This window comes from Physcomitrium patens, chromosome 2, assembly GCF_059467195.1.
Source record: "Physcomitrium patens ecotype Gransden chromosome 2, ASM5946719v1, whole genome shotgun sequence".
Lineage (NCBI taxonomy): Eukaryota > Viridiplantae > Streptophyta > Bryopsida > Funariales > Funariaceae > Physcomitrium > Physcomitrium patens.
This window is the reverse complement of record NC_143411.1, coordinates 228,432-243,059: the sequence shown is the minus strand read 5'-3', so window position 1 is coordinate 243,059 and position 14,628 is coordinate 228,432. Positions and strand designations below refer to the sequence as shown.

Below are 14,628 nucleotides of genomic sequence, written 5' to 3'. Positions count from 1 at the left end.
CTTGAGACATAACCCTGTCCTGTGATATCTACAAAAGTGAAACATAATGAGAGTCTGACCATGTGGACACCAAAGTAAGAGAGTAGACATATTATACCTTGGTTCCATTGAAGTTTTGTGAAACAATATCGATAAAAATCTCTAGCCATTACCATGGAGTGCTTCTAGATTACAGAAACCTCAGATGTAGAAATCAATTAGTGAGGCAAAAATAAACAGAGATAAAGACAAAGAAACAATAAACAGAAACAATCATGCAAGTGCGCAATACTCCAATAGAGAGATGTTCTGAAACACTGGGGAGTCCCAAGGCAAGTAACATCCCCTCATTTTAATAAAAAATTAAACATACGACTGTGAAAGTGTAGGTTGATGGATGGCAACGCAAAACCCAAACAATCCCAGCTCAGCCTCATCAACCCCTTGTCCATATACATTGTACCTTCGTACCAGCGTTTGGAGTGGAACCAGGAGCACTATATTTTTCAAAGCAATTTCCACATAGGATAGGCACAACATTGTCAGCAGTCTCACAAACCTTCTGTATATTAGGGACGCACCATCAGCTGCATTATCAAGCTTCCCATGTAGGCTTTCATGAGACTTCGAAGGACAGCAACAAAACCCAAAAATATATATAAATACAATCAATGGATGAGGATGGATGTTCGAAGTGCATGGCAAACATGTGAGGGCTATCCAGCCGCAAGAACGGGACCACCACCGGCTGCTACTATGCCTGCAATGTTTTTCTGTACGTCCACTTCCCCCTGTAGGCTTCCCTGTACATCCTGTTCAAGATTGAAAACACAACGATCACATGAACCTATCTCAAGCATTCTGAAGCTACCTACTTCAATCCAGTGAATAATCTTCTTGCTCTCTTTAGTTCTTTTTTCTTAAACAAGCCTGTGAAACTGCAGTAAAATATTGACCTTACTAGAAACAAGACAAAGTGAAAAAGCGAAGACAAAGAAGGCAGGTAACCTACCACCACTTGTGAAGTGTTTTCTGCACTATGCTGCGAGCCCGCTACCTGGTGCTGCAGTTGCTGCAGAATGATCTGTACCCTCCAAAAACCACCACAGCGACATGCTAGCTCAGCCATTCTGACAATGCTCATCACTCCAAGATAGACAACAGACGAGCTAACTTGCATGAGAAAAGTAAGAAGAGTATTATTTTCTAGTAAACTCAAAAATGGGAACAGACCGGACGGAGAAACCTTACATTTAGTTCGTCCACCTCACAGAGCAGTAAATGTGCTTACTTGTTGTGACTGTAGTATAAGTTGCTGCTGCACTCCAGGGGCAATTGAAAGGTTCTTGGACAGATCTCTCAATACGCCCTGTCAACATTAGACGCAAAGCCCCATCAATACTATTCATGTACTCGACCAAGTTAATCATCTACATAGTTGTGATATCTCATCCTGAATTCTGAAATAAGGAAAGTTTCCTGCAATCACTGACCTTATTAGCCCACATAAGACCACACGCGTTGCATAGTGTGCGAGGCCCAGCAGGTCCTCGTCGCATCATTGGAGTGGACCGCTCCCCAATTCCACAATGTACACAACTGCAGCCATGGAAACAGAAAACAAACTTACTTTCTATCCACAACCCATAAGTACCATTTTGTTTCACAAAGATACTGGAACTCCGACCGCCATGTTCAGCTAATGATCCAAGTAGAACTAACTGTAGAGGAAACACACGAAGGTGTGTAAGGCATTAAAAGCCAGAAAAATCCACATACATGACTTCTGGTTGAACTCCCCCGGCCCCTACAGGCTGTCCAAGGGCTTGGGTACCATCCCAATTAGCAACAGGTGCACCCTCTTCTTGACTTGGCCTCGAAGATGCAAACTGGCCTTTCTTGCGCTGCATCCTGAATACAGTCTTGAATTTGAACTCATTAGAAATAAAGCGCACTGAATGAGCAGTGTTCTCAACACATCATTTCGGGGCCAAGTACCGCAAAATCATCGATTAAAATCTAAGAAAGTTAACTGGATTCAACGATTCGGCTCGGAGTAAGGTTAAAACCCAAGGCTAGTCAATTTTCTGATTTTCAATCCATGAGAAGGTAGGACGTGCATAAATGAAGAACACTTCAAATATTATGCAGATTGTGAACATATTGGTAGAAAACATATTGGATCATCAAAATTAAGTTACCTTTGAGCAACTTCTTTCCGAACAGTGTACCGAATCTTCTTATCATAACACCGCTCTTTGCGCTTCTCCCGAAATCTTGTCAAAGATGCTAACCTTTGTGGCATGTTCATTCGAGCTGGTAAATCCGTCAGCCCCTACATTGGTCAAATTCCCATGCTCTTTTTCAGAATTTAAAACAAGAAGAAGACCTCATTTGATTATTAAAGCTGCACAACTCCACTGGCATTAGCACAGTGTCCGAAAAGCAACGCAACATCAATTTCCCGAAGGAAGATATCATCATCCACCCAACTGCAAAATAAGGTGAGGCACTACATTCTTGAGATACATATTTAACGATTAACATGGAAAAGTCACAAAAGCTCTACCTTGTGATGATGATGGTTATTGGATATGTTGACGCCTGACATGCCCGGAGGTATCTCGCGGCCGCCCAATAAAAGCAGCACAGCCTGGACCTGTAACGCAATATCCAAGTAAAGTTGGCCAATCCAACTTTATCAACTCTTATATGTCCAAAAAGATGCATCAACTGCACGGACATGCGGTAATTACTCGCTGAGACAACACAGAAACAAGTGGGTCCAAACCGCACATACTCAACGCAGAATGCAGAAACATCGGATGAAGAACTACCTTCTCAGGAGGCACGGCATCGAACACATATACTTCACCCTGATAAGATAAGGTGAGCTGGGTGGAACTCTGAGTGCGCACAGTCAGGGGAGCAGGGCCATCATTCGGGTTGCCACCGCCATCAGAATGCATGTTAGCCTCATCCAGACCTTCCTCGTCTGCGGCATCATCGTCATGATCTTCCACTTCAGCTTCATTTTCCTCGTTATTGTGCATCCCGTGCCCGTGATGGCCATGATTACCGTGGGCATGGTCGCCCTCCAAGTGACCCTGGACTCGTTGGTCGACCCTAACATGGCCGTGTCCGTCTGCTTCGCCATGGCCGTGCACATGCATCTCATGCATGGCATGTTGTGCGTGACTTAATCCATGATTCAGGTTGTGTGGATGAAGGCTATGATGTAATTGAAGAGATTGAGGATGCACGAGAGGCTCTGCGTCTGACATCCCTCCTACATGCACTTCCTAAAAGCGCATCAAAAGTCGACGAATGCGCGCCTTGGAATTAATGCTACGAAGGACAAATCCTAACCATGTGATTAGCGATTCAAGGAATGCATCATTGAATATCCGGATGTCAGAATAGCGTAATATCCACTACCATCAGGCACAACCAGTTCTCCATGTGTCATCTCCTCCTCAACAGCGCACGGGCTGGCATCTCTGCTTGACAATCATGCTTCCACCTATTAGACCATGCCAGAATCCGGAAGCCACGATCAAAAATATATGCAAGGCAAGTATTAGCCAAAACTAGCAATTCTCGCTTGCAACGACATGAACATCAAGACCAAGTATCACCGGCGACCTGAGACAAGAATAAATTCTCGCAGGGAAAGAACAAACGCGAAGGACATTGCATACACCCAAACAAGGCAGCGCGCTGCAGATCTCTGCTAACAAGGCTCTTCTGCAAATGCCCTTAAAAACACTAAGATACTAATTTCAACCGATTACTAGAATGGATTAGAACAATATGCTCTAAAAACAAAAGACAGACTTTCATAAGTCTTTATACGAATTGAAGCACAATACCTCAAACAATAATCCCGGCAAGACGTCCGTCTCAAAACTACACTTCTCGCCCTGATCCAACATACACCTAACTAACTATCCAATTCGAATATTAAAATCAGACTACGATTAAAGAGTTGAAGGAAAAATTACAACTTTTGATACTGCCCTTCGTGAATGGTAGCACAGTTCATAAAACATAAAAGGTCTCACGTTGAAACAGAGCGCCAGAAGTTAATCCATAATTGTCACTCAACCCTAAACTACAGCGGAGAACATATGCTTCTGGATATCATATTTCAATCAAAGATTCGACTCAATCCAAAAATAGACCTAACTTTGTGAGCTCACCACAGCATTCTCACTTCACAATCTTCTAGCTCGGCTTGTCTAAAGCCCACTTGGAACACTCTGCAACAATCCGCACTGGAGTCGAAGCGAAGGTGCAAATTGCAGTAACATATAGGCACTACCCACCCTAATACTTTCGTTCTGTTCCTCCAGATATATGGGCATCAATCTGGTCCTCACAAGCATCCCCTTGTAGACGACATAAGTGAAGACTAAAAATTGCCTTTTCTGACATAAGTTTCAGGTCCAGAGAACAAGGAAAAATAAACTGCTTTGATTAACCCAGCACCTGGTGAAGCATCACATACCACCCGCCCCTCCTCTCGCACTCCCTCCCTCCTTCCCTCTCCCTGCCGTAGTCCGAAACCAGCACAACTGAAATCTTTCCTCACAACAATCATGTCCGTCCTTGACATCACAAACGGCGTGGCTCTGAGACGTTCACATCACGGTTTTTTCCCTTCCAGGTGCTACAACCATCCCTGGTAACCTAAACACGTCGCTACGACGCATCTCAAAGCCTAAGCGTTATTCAACCCAAAGCTAAAAAGGACGCAAGGCTGCCCTCCTCCCAAATCAACCAAAAGAAAATTGACGCTGGCAAGCAAAACACGCACCTCAACGCCGAGGCTTCGCCATAGCTGCCGTTCTACTGCTGGAACGATCCCCCTGCCCCTCCCCATTACACATGCACCATGTCCAAATGGGAGGAAGCCAGCCAACCTGTGCACAACAATGCAAACCACTTCACCAGAAGCTGACCACAACCCAACTGGACCGAACGCACCCAAGTGCCAAGCAACACTGCGACAACTCTACGCGGGGGGGAAAAAACCAACAATCTCGCGCGCGAGCACGGATTGCAGACGTCGGACGAGCAAGTTCGCACAAAAAGGGAATGAATAGCGGGCGAAAGGGAAGCAAGGGGAACAAAGAGGATTGATTCCTCTCGCGCTCTCACTCTCTCTCTCTGCCATGCGGCGACGACGGGTCCTCCTCCTTTCCCCGACCTACGCCGGGTCCCTCCACCCGGCCCGCACCCGCTGCCCCCCCCAGTCTGTCTGTGGTGCCATGATCCTTTTCTTCGTGGCTGGGCTGGGCTCTATACTACAGTTGTGTTATGGGGCCCACCTACTCATTCAGCCCCTCGCCCTGCCTGCCTGCCTGCCACGTCAGATAAGTTCGTTCCCCTTGGCCCACATTAGCATTGGGTGCCAATTGTGCGGTTCACAACTGGAAAATTATCCACCTCCATTACGCACTTAATCTTAATTATTCTAATTACTTTTCAAAATTGGATTCTACACTATTGAAGATTCTGTTTCAAATTCAATTTGCATGAGATGAGAACAGTGTGTTTGTTGTACAATAGCAGACCAGTCTGATCACACATGATTATCAGTGCTGTCTAAAGAAACTGCCATTCAGATACCAATCATCGTGGTCATTAAACTAAATATGCAACTACTACCACAAATAAAACATAGATACATACATATGTATATATGTAGTAAATTATTTGCACAAAATCAACTAGTGTAATTTTATTTTGAAATTTTGAAATTTAATGAGATGCTCAGGATATGTACTTTTTTAAAGGAAAAATATCACAAATACCCTTGAAATTTGCCAAAATATCAAGAATATCCTTGTATTCTTGATAATATCAAATCTATTCCTCTCTTTGGTGATAATTGCAAATATGTCTTTCAACATGATAAATTATAATCTTCTTGTTTTTTTAGTTGCAATTGGAGCCAAAAGTGTGTGCCACATGGATTTTGGTGTGACACTTCACATCACATCTTGGGCACCTCACAAAATGGATGCCACCTCTATCGTTGCCAATGTGGGTGCATGTGTAAACTACATCGACTAATCATACAAGAATTTACTTTGGCCTTCTCCTTGGTAATGGTGTGTTTGGTAATGGTGTGTTGATCAAGAACTATGGGTATTCTTGCTACATGCAAGAAGCACAACCAAAAGAGACCATGTCTAAAATAAGAAAAGACACCTCAGCATTATAGATGAGTTTTATAAAGAGGAAGAAATTTGCTAATTGTTTTTAGAATATGTAAAAAAAAAACTTCACAAAAGAGGAATGTGAAAGGTTGTTGCCTCTTGGGAGCTTACTATTCTCTAAAATAGAGAAGTTAGTGAAGTGAGAGACCTCTTTACAAAAAACTCATAAATATAATAAAGGAAATTTGAGCTTTATTTCGAATCACCTAGAGAGTCCTATCATCAATTGTTGCATGTAATAAAATAAGATAGCATCCATTTCATGAATTGTCTGAAATGTAAGGCAAAGTGCCACACCAAAATTTGCATAGAATGCGCTTTGGGCCCCATTTGCAACTAAAAAAATAGAAAGATTATAGCTTATTACATTGATTGGCAAATTTGCAATTTTTACAAAAGGAAGGGGTAGGTTTGATAATATCAAGAATATAAGAGTATTCTTGATATTTTTGCAAATATTAAGAATATTTATGATATTTTCTCTTTTTATAATTAACAACAATAAAATAATTAAATATAACTTAAAGTGAATCATAATAAATCAATGAAAATGCCAAAAATAAAATGATTAATATAGAAGTGAACAAATCATGCCTTTGGTCTAGATTTTTAGTATATATATTTGTGTGAATATATATATATATATATATATATATATATATATGTTGATATTTTTGATTAAAAAAATGTCATATATACTATTTAATGAATTGTAAATAATATTCTTTTAAGTCCTTTAATAAATAATTTATAATTTATTTAAATGATATATTAGTATAACCTAATTATACAATCAAATATAAAAAATAAGTGTGTCTTATTATATAGAAAGTATTCAAGTTTAAATTATTTGCTAAATAAAAAAGATATGCATTTTCTTAGTTTTAAATAAAAGAAATTGAACTTATTATATTTTATGAAATATTAATAAATTATATAAATAAGAAAAAAATTAGTTTTATATATAATGCATAATATTCAATACTATTTTTTACTTCTTTTAAATATTTTATAAAAAATTGATATTATATTTATTTTATATATTTTTAATATATCTAATAATCTAAAATAGAAATATTGAATATTTTATTTGTAGATTGTGATGGTTAATAGCATAGCTAAGCATAATTATAATAAATATAAAGAGAATTTAATATTAAATCCCCAATTGATATTGTTCCACCTTGTATGACCTTCTAGTAAACAACTAGCTAATAATATGCCTCTTTTTTTTTGCACATTTTTTTTTTCTTTCTTTCCTTTAAGAAGAGGTGGTGGTCAAGAGGGAGAAAATGAATATTTTATCAAAGAGCAAGTTGCAAGTTTTTTTTAAAAGAAAAAAAATATATTCACCTAAAAAAAAATGGTTTAATTCAAATTTTTTGTTTTTTTGTCTTTGATTACTTTTGATTATTTTTATTGGCTGCCAAAAATATATATAAAATATTTTTTAATTTATTCTATTTTTGGATCAATATTGAGATTAAATATTGAGCTGCCAAACACACCCTGAGCATAGAAGTGTTCATTTTAGTCAATTTATGTTGTGTGGAGATCACATGGGGCATAGCAATACTAATCAGAGATGTACATTGACAATTCTCTGAGCATATTAACTCATTGTTAACCATGTTTTGGAAAGCGGGATATCAGAAGGGCCTCACCTGGATCCGAGGCGGGTATCAGATCTCCGCACGACGGAACAGCTTCTTCTTCTTCGTCGTCTTCGTTTAGGGCGGAGGGAAGGAAGGGAGGAAGTGTGGACGCGAGGGAGCGAGAGCGAGAGGGAGTGAGTGAGGGATGGAGGGGGAGAGGGCGTTTCCCCATCGATCATCGTGCATGCACCATCCCCGTCTCTCCTCTTCTCCTCTCTCGTGCCGATTCTAATTCTCCACCATGTTCAACCCCTTCATCAGGTGCGTGTATTACTCCTCCGGTCTCCAATCCAATTCGCATCGCATATGGCCTCGTGATCAGCTGGAAGGATTGGAAGCCTGGCTTGTGTGGAATTAGCAATTGGGATCCCTCAATCCCCCTCATTGCGGGCGAGGATTGTTCTTTTTGCGGTCCTTTTATATAATCCAGCAATTTCGTATGGAGTCGACTGTAGTTAACATAGCTTTCAATACTCCTGATTGTGCAACTAGGGGTTCCATCGTTCACCAGCATGGAGTTTGAATTGAATCGTCTTAATTACCCGATGACGCTCTGTATGTCTATTGAATTGTTAATTTTCGTCTTCAATTTCTCTTGTTTTGAACCGTTACGTGTCCTGGAATTATGGACAATCAGGTGAAATCAGATCGAGTGAATTTAGAAAATTGGTCGATTAACACCGAATATGTCAGTGTGTGTAGGGTTTTCAAGAGGGCTTGAACTATCGTGGTATGTTGACAGGATGTAGGTTAGGATTCATGTGCTCTAAGATGGTTTTAGAAGAACGTGATTCCTTGAGTCCTGAGCAGTGCATAAGTTTCTACATGTTTGAGAGGAATTCCGCGGTTGCATTCCCTTGTAAGAATCTCGCGGAGTTGGTGTGCGATGGCTGACACTGGGTTGTTGAATTGGACGAACTTCGATTCTCGAGGTTTGATCCTTGTTTAGGGGTTTCCCCACATGTACCTCGCAATTCATATACCCCCTATTGGAACTAATTTAGGGGATTCTCAAATTAATGTGCAGGGGTGTACAACAGCAGCAACAAGGACAACCATCTCCTCCATCTCAGAGCTGGTACCCGCCCTTCGATGCGGTTCCAGCTAACAGTGGACCGTCACGCTTGCCACCACCTCCTCCAAATTTTGGAGCTTATCCATCTGGAATCAATCCTCTTGCCCGACACCCTATTACTGATGCACGCTCATCTTTAGGAGGCTATTTTTCAAGTCCTGCATCATACTCTGGAGCTTATCCACCACCAACTAGTACATCCGTCCCATCTTCAGGAACACACTCTTCATATGCAGGCGCTTATAGCTCTGTGGCAAGCTTGAAAGACAAGAGGTGAGCTTCTCGTTAGCAGAAATGATTTGGGTTTGTATCTTCAAATAAAAGGTCTTTCTAAGTCTTGGTGACATTTATTATGCCTGGTAGCTCTGAGGTTGATGCAAGGGCGACTGACATCCTAGGAAAGTAACCAAGGAGTTATCGATCCTATTTTGATCTAATCACCACGCGGTGTTCATTAGTGTGATTGACCTTCAAGAATGCCGTTGCTCTTCCAACTTAGAAGATTGGCACTAGTGGTGTTACTCTGTGGGTAACTCCAGTTCCTTATACGCAGGGAATGCTGACGTGTTTTTTGTAGCTTATCCGCTTAATGGTTCTGATTACGATTCTTGATGTGTCCTTTTTTTTTTTTTTTTTTTTTTTTTTGTATGTTCAGTTCAGAAGAGCTAGCCAGATTGCTTAATGACAGAGATGCATACGATGCGTTTCTCCACTCTCTTGATGAAGTGAAACGCCTGGATACGGTATGTACTTCAAACCATGTCTAAGTTTTCTTGGATAAGGTTGTAAGAGTCATTTGTGCCTCAGTTTGTTTCACATATCATTGGATGAGCGTGGAAGCTTGTATTGCATATTTGTAAGAACCTGCATGGACGGAATCTTGCTTTTGAGTGTCTTGTCAAAGGGTTCCTTTGATGAAAGTTTTGAATCTTCGATCGGTGAATCATCTGGAATCTCGTCCTGGCGGCGACAATTTTAAATTCTATATCTTGTTTTAGGATTGGGTTAGCAGGCTCTGTCGTAAGCAGCTGAGTTGGTTTGCATGATTACATCCTCTCATTATATTGTCCTACTTCCTCTCCTGTGGCAATTTGCAGATCAACGCTGAACTGAAGAAGTCCATTGTAGATGAATCAAGTGAGTTTATATTATGAGTTTGGCTGTCGTACTCTAGGATCTTGAAACATTATTTGTCATTTCATAAGCGAACTTGACTTCGATGAACAGAAACGATTTTCATGAAAAGCTGCTTCACTCATGTGCTACTTTTTCGAGCAGAGAACAATTTGGTTAAGGAATCAGAAATTGCTGAACTTCGAACTCAGGTATGATTGTTATGGGGCGCATCATTGCATTACTCGAGCATAATTAGGTGTGTTCTGAATCTGAAATTTCAGACATCATTTGAGCTGGCGGGCTCTGTTTTCTCCTGTCTCCAAAACAGGGTGCTCTTTGTCTGAAATTTTGCATGTGTTTACTTGTGTACCACAGTGCATGATCATAAGGAATACAGAGCTTGCTGCTAGTCGAGAAAGGTTTGAGGAACTTGATAACCGGTATAAGGAGGTGCAAGCCAATTGCTCGCCTTCTGCACTGCTGCACAAACTTAAAGGTATGATTCAAGTCTAAATCTGTCTTTATGCAGTGCAATTTCTTTGTGTCCTCTTTCGAGCGAATGTCCTCTTTTCCCACCGAAGTCTAACCTATGGCTTCGGATGTGCAGATGCTGTAAGTAAAGTTGATGAAGATTCTGAGAATTTGCATTATAAATTTCTGGCCGGAGAAATTGAACTTGTTGAGTTTATTCAAAAGTATCGTCAGCATCGTCTTCTCTATCATAGACGCTCATTGATCCGCCTGGCAGCACTCTCCTCCTCGACTACTCCTGGGTAGTGCCAGCTATAGCGAAATTTTAGTCTACCCATTTATGTATTAGTTGTACAGTGGATTTATGAGTCCCACATTAGGTGAATGATGTTGATTCAGGTTTTCTTTTCACAATGATTGTCGATCGGTTCCCAACGGATACTAGAAGACAACGACATTGCTAATGTTTGGGACGTGTGGCAAACGATTTCAGAATAATATATCTGCTTCTTCTTACCTAAATGAACTTCATTTCAGGTTCAGTTAACCTGGCGGAATTTCAGTATACTATTGCACGTTCAGTCTAAACCTGGCACTGCTGCAGAGCTGGAGGATGAATTTTGAAGAATGCATCAAATAAGGAGTATATGCCGATTCAAAAATCTTTGGAAAAAATATTTAAGGGGTGGAGGAAGATGATTATTTGAATCCTCTACCCAATAAATTCATTTAGCAGAAAGTCTCCTATCATTTTGATGTCACGCTACATTTTGATATTGTCTAATGCACCTAACTTGTCATGGAATCAAATATATGTTAAAATTAAGTTTAAAACTACTATACAATATAATTATATGACCTCAATGTTAACATGGAACTGTATAATTTTCTCTTTTTCTTTAGTTGTAATGCAATAATTATAATGACATTAAAGAAAAAATACATATTGCACAAAATAAAGAGGTTGTTTCTCAAATCAATTTATAAATTTGTTTGTATGTTATTGAAGAAATTCAATCCTATGTATAAAGATCAATAAAAAAAAGTTAACTATATAATTATATATACATGAAACAAAAACAATCTCTCTCAATTATATAAAAAATATACATTTGTCACATATTTTTGTTAATAAATTTCTAAAAAATACACAATTTTTTTCCTACAATTATGCTTTCGACGATAATTGAAAAAAACATCCATCAAATGTAACACTCAAAACAATTTCAATTTCTATGCAAATGACAGAAAAAAGAAAAAAAAGAAGTTTATTTATCACATTCAAATCTTGTTAGTACTATCAATTATTAAACATGTTGTAATGAATAGTACTAACAATACTAATAGTGGAAAATTTTAAAACGTGTTGTGAAATATTGTGAGTACCATTATTTATTATTCTCTTTCTTGCACTATACATTAATCTAATAACATCACTCTTGATCAAAAGATTTATAAGTCAAAACTAATTCAAAGTTCTTCCAATTTTTGCTAAATTTATATGGTTTTCAAATACTTACTTTACATTCCATTCCAAGGGGCTAGGAAAATGATGAAGCACACAGTAAACAACAACAACAATCAACTACATTCCCATTCACCCCGTCACTCCCAGCACAATAATAACATCCATTGAAACGTAAAAGTAATGGGGCCGAAGAAGTGCACGAAGAGTTGCAAAAGTAAAAGGAGAACCTAGAGAAGAATAGAGTAGTTAGAAAATGCACGAGGGACGCGAGGGAAGCGGGGCTTCGATTGAGATCGAGAGAGAAAGAGAAGCCACTGAATGTTGCGAGAGAGAGAGCCCGAATACGGAGCCCCTCCCCCCCGAGCTAGATGAATTCGTAGCAGCAGCAGTAGGGCTCATGCCATTGCATTGCAATGGAACTGGGACGGAGGGAGGGAGGGACGCCATAGCTTCTTCTTCTGCCTTGTGAGCCCGGGTGCACAAGCAAGCTGCGCGTTTATACATGGACTCTGCAGAGCATGCGGGTTTACGATAGCAGCAGCAGCATTGTTGCAAAGGGCGGTGCTGCTTATTCGCACAATGGTGGTTCTGAACCTGTTCTTCATGCTGTTGGAGGAATTGACACTGCAAACTTTCAATGTGCCCGATTGTTCAGTCTATGTACATGTGAGGTGGATTGAAGACTCGTTCGCCGGGAGTTATTCACATAGGATTGTATTTACGGGGCACAGAGGTTCTTGTAGCTGCGCCATTCAGCAACAGGCTGAGTTTAGTGGGGAGAGAGAGAGAGAGAGAGAGAGAGGGGGGGGGGGGGGGGGGTGCTAAAGAAGAAGAAGAAGGTTTGCGCGATACCCACTAGTTGCAATTGTTGTATGTGTGATAGCACAACCTGGTTACGGGAGCGTAGAGAAGAAGTAGGAATATGGTTGTTGACGTAAAGCAAGGTCTGTTGAAGTTGATGACACTCACAGATCAGGGAGCTCGAAGAGTAGTTGAGGACGCTTGAAGCCGCGATCATCGCTGCGAGTGCATGTCCCGCTGAACCCATGCGCTGGATTCGAAGTCTGCCGAGATTTGCACGCGCAATACTTCGTGTAGAGTGCCTCTGTCGAGAATTTGGAACAAGGGGACACTCTCTGGCTCGGTGAGATTAGCAATGGAGGCCATGCGGATTTGCATCTCGTCCCGGCGACGAAAACCATTGGCCCACCCTCCCATGCTCCACCACCTCAAACACACCTTCCTTTCTCCCACTTTACTTCGTGCCAGAAACTCCTTCAATTCCTTGAGCTCTGCGCCCTGTTGCCAAGATAGCATTCGAGTTTACCAGAAAGCAGCGATGACTTCACCTACAGATTGGTTAGGGGGAGAACAAAATTCACTATAGGGTATGTATGAACCCAGGTATGAATTAGGGTTGGGGTAATATACCTGAGCGCCGAGATGGAAGAGACAGTAGTGTAATCCGATTAGGTTCACGAGAACACTCTGCGCAGATGTAAAGAGAAACAAAAACACATCGTAGAGGGCCAGGCCTGTGGTAGACAGCATCATGAGCCCCTTCTGATAGTCGGCCACCTCCACGGATTCGTGTCGTGTCCGGGCCTTGATCAGTTCCACCACCGCTCTTGCTCTCTTCCTCATCTCCACGTGACTGTTTCGGTACGCTGCCTGCCATCCCTGCAAAAATCGTTGCCCGTACAGGCCGCTTAAACGAAACGCTGCGAATTAGTGTTCATTGAACGGCAACGACTTGAGATGAAGGTTTTTAAAAATGGTGGTGGAGTTTGCTAGGACACCAAAAATTGCTACCTCTCCGTGCTGCTTGAACAAGTTGTGTACACTGCAGGGCTTGATGAGCATGCAATCGCAGAGCCGACGCTTGGGACTATCTTTTCCTCGCAGGTGGCGGGATGAGAATATGGCGGTAGCTGTAGAGGTCGACGCCCAACGCTTGTGGAAGAGATGGAACCACACGACGTCCGAAGAGCAGATGGCGTGCCAGTAGCGAGAGCATCTTCCCAGGGAGCAAGTGTCTCGCTCCGACAGGATTGTTACGATTTGGTGAACGACGTCAATTGGAAGGTGGCTCTCTTCATGCCACGACCCCGGATCGTCGAACTCTACTTCCTTGCTATCACCTAATTTCGCGACTGTCTTTGCCATCAACCCACCCCTAACGCACACCCAACTCCTATTCTCACAAGTTTCACTCATCCGTTGCAATCATCTTAACTTATGAAGCTCCGGCCATTCAATCCCCACCATTGGCATAATCAAATTGACTTAACAGTCACAGTCTGCTTCACAGGGAGCTCAAAAGCATCGGTTTTTGCCATAGAATCGCCAACCCTCCAGCCTTTCGCCCCGTGTCACACCTCTACGAATCTCCCTAAGTGGGTTCACCACCTACGCGATCCTCTCTTCTTCCACTCAAATCAACTGCTCACGACGACAATCCAGCCGGCGAGAGAGAGAAGCCAAGTAGCACCTCCACCATGTGCTGCAATGTGGAGTAACTTTTTATCTTGCTGGTTTTGCCAATCGAACAACTGATGAGTGTGCAAGTTCCACCTAGAAGAGTACGATGGCTGCCGACTACACAAACTCCAAACCATTTCTCGTCTTTCACATAAT

General features: G+C 41.4%; 3 protein-coding genes and 1 long non-coding RNA gene across 13 annotated transcripts; 1 reads left to right on the top strand and 3 right to left on the bottom strand.

The window, feature by feature from the left end:
* Nucleotides 1–286: 286 nt before the first annotated feature.
* On the bottom strand, nucleotides 287–5,231 carry LOC112278936 (GATA transcription factor 24). Of its 8 annotated transcripts, none has more exons than XR_002968843.3 (9): nucleotides 4,799–5,231; nucleotides 2,817–3,479; nucleotides 2,549–2,638; nucleotides 2,181–2,314; nucleotides 1,759–1,890; nucleotides 1,473–1,578; nucleotides 1,231–1,348; nucleotides 992–1,063; nucleotides 287–791 (listed from the first exon to the last, which is right to left on the bottom strand). XR_002968843.3 is itself a non-coding variant. In XM_024512867.3 (9 exons), exons 2-8 carry the CDS (start codon nucleotides 3,261–3,263, stop codon nucleotides 1,017–1,019), a joined length of 1,041 nt encoding a protein of 346 aa, XP_024368635.1. In that variant the 5' UTR covers nucleotides 3,264–3,479; nucleotides 4,799–5,231; the 3' UTR covers nucleotides 287–791; nucleotides 992–1,016. The 8 variants fall into 8 exon arrangements, 6 of the variants coding, with proteins under 6 accessions (XP_024368635.1, XP_024368631.1, XP_090112498.1 ...); XR_016506675.1 differs by lacking the exon at nucleotides 4,799–5,231 and adding an exon at nucleotides 4,182–4,531 and having other exon boundaries at nucleotides 2,817–3,502; XM_024512867.3 differs by having other exon boundaries at nucleotides 992–1,070; nucleotides 1,271–1,348.
* Nucleotides 5,232–7,549: 2,318 nt separating this feature from the next.
* LOC149989618 (uncharacterized) lies at nucleotides 7,550–8,033 on the bottom strand. Its single transcript, XR_016506668.1, has 2 exons — nucleotides 7,871–8,033; nucleotides 7,550–7,715 (listed from the first exon to the last, which is right to left on the bottom strand). It is a non-coding gene; the product is annotated as an uncharacterized LOC149989618 (long non-coding RNA).
* Nucleotides 7,958–11,262, top strand: LOC112272742 (vacuolar protein-sorting-associated protein 37 homolog 2). 3 transcript variants are annotated; one of them, XM_073532183.2, is made up of 8 exons: nucleotides 7,958–8,122; nucleotides 8,889–9,209; nucleotides 9,592–9,679; nucleotides 10,034–10,073; nucleotides 10,215–10,261; nucleotides 10,428–10,548; nucleotides 10,660–10,825; nucleotides 11,061–11,262. In XM_073532183.2, exons 1-8 carry the CDS (start codon nucleotides 8,103–8,105, stop codon nucleotides 11,068–11,070), a joined length of 813 nt encoding a protein of 270 aa, XP_073388284.1. In that variant the 5' UTR covers nucleotides 7,958–8,102; the 3' UTR covers nucleotides 11,071–11,262. The 3 variants fall into 3 exon arrangements, with proteins under 3 accessions (XP_073388284.1, XP_073388283.1, XP_073388282.1); XM_073532182.2 differs by having other exon boundaries at nucleotides 10,164–10,261; nucleotides 11,067–11,262; XM_073532181.2 differs by having other exon boundaries at nucleotides 10,164–10,261.
* A 625-nt stretch (nucleotides 11,263–11,887) lies between these two features.
* On the bottom strand, nucleotides 11,888–14,609 carry LOC112272736 (uncharacterized). The gene is made up of 4 exons (XM_024500804.3): nucleotides 13,804–14,609; nucleotides 13,423–13,671; nucleotides 12,961–13,290; nucleotides 11,888–12,734 (listed from the first exon to the last, which is right to left on the bottom strand). Exons 1-3 carry the CDS (start codon nucleotides 14,206–14,208, stop codon nucleotides 13,006–13,008), a joined length of 939 nt encoding a protein of 312 aa, XP_024356572.1. The 5' UTR covers nucleotides 14,209–14,609; the 3' UTR covers nucleotides 11,888–12,734; nucleotides 12,961–13,005.
* Between the last annotated feature and the right edge of the window lie 19 nt (nucleotides 14,610–14,628).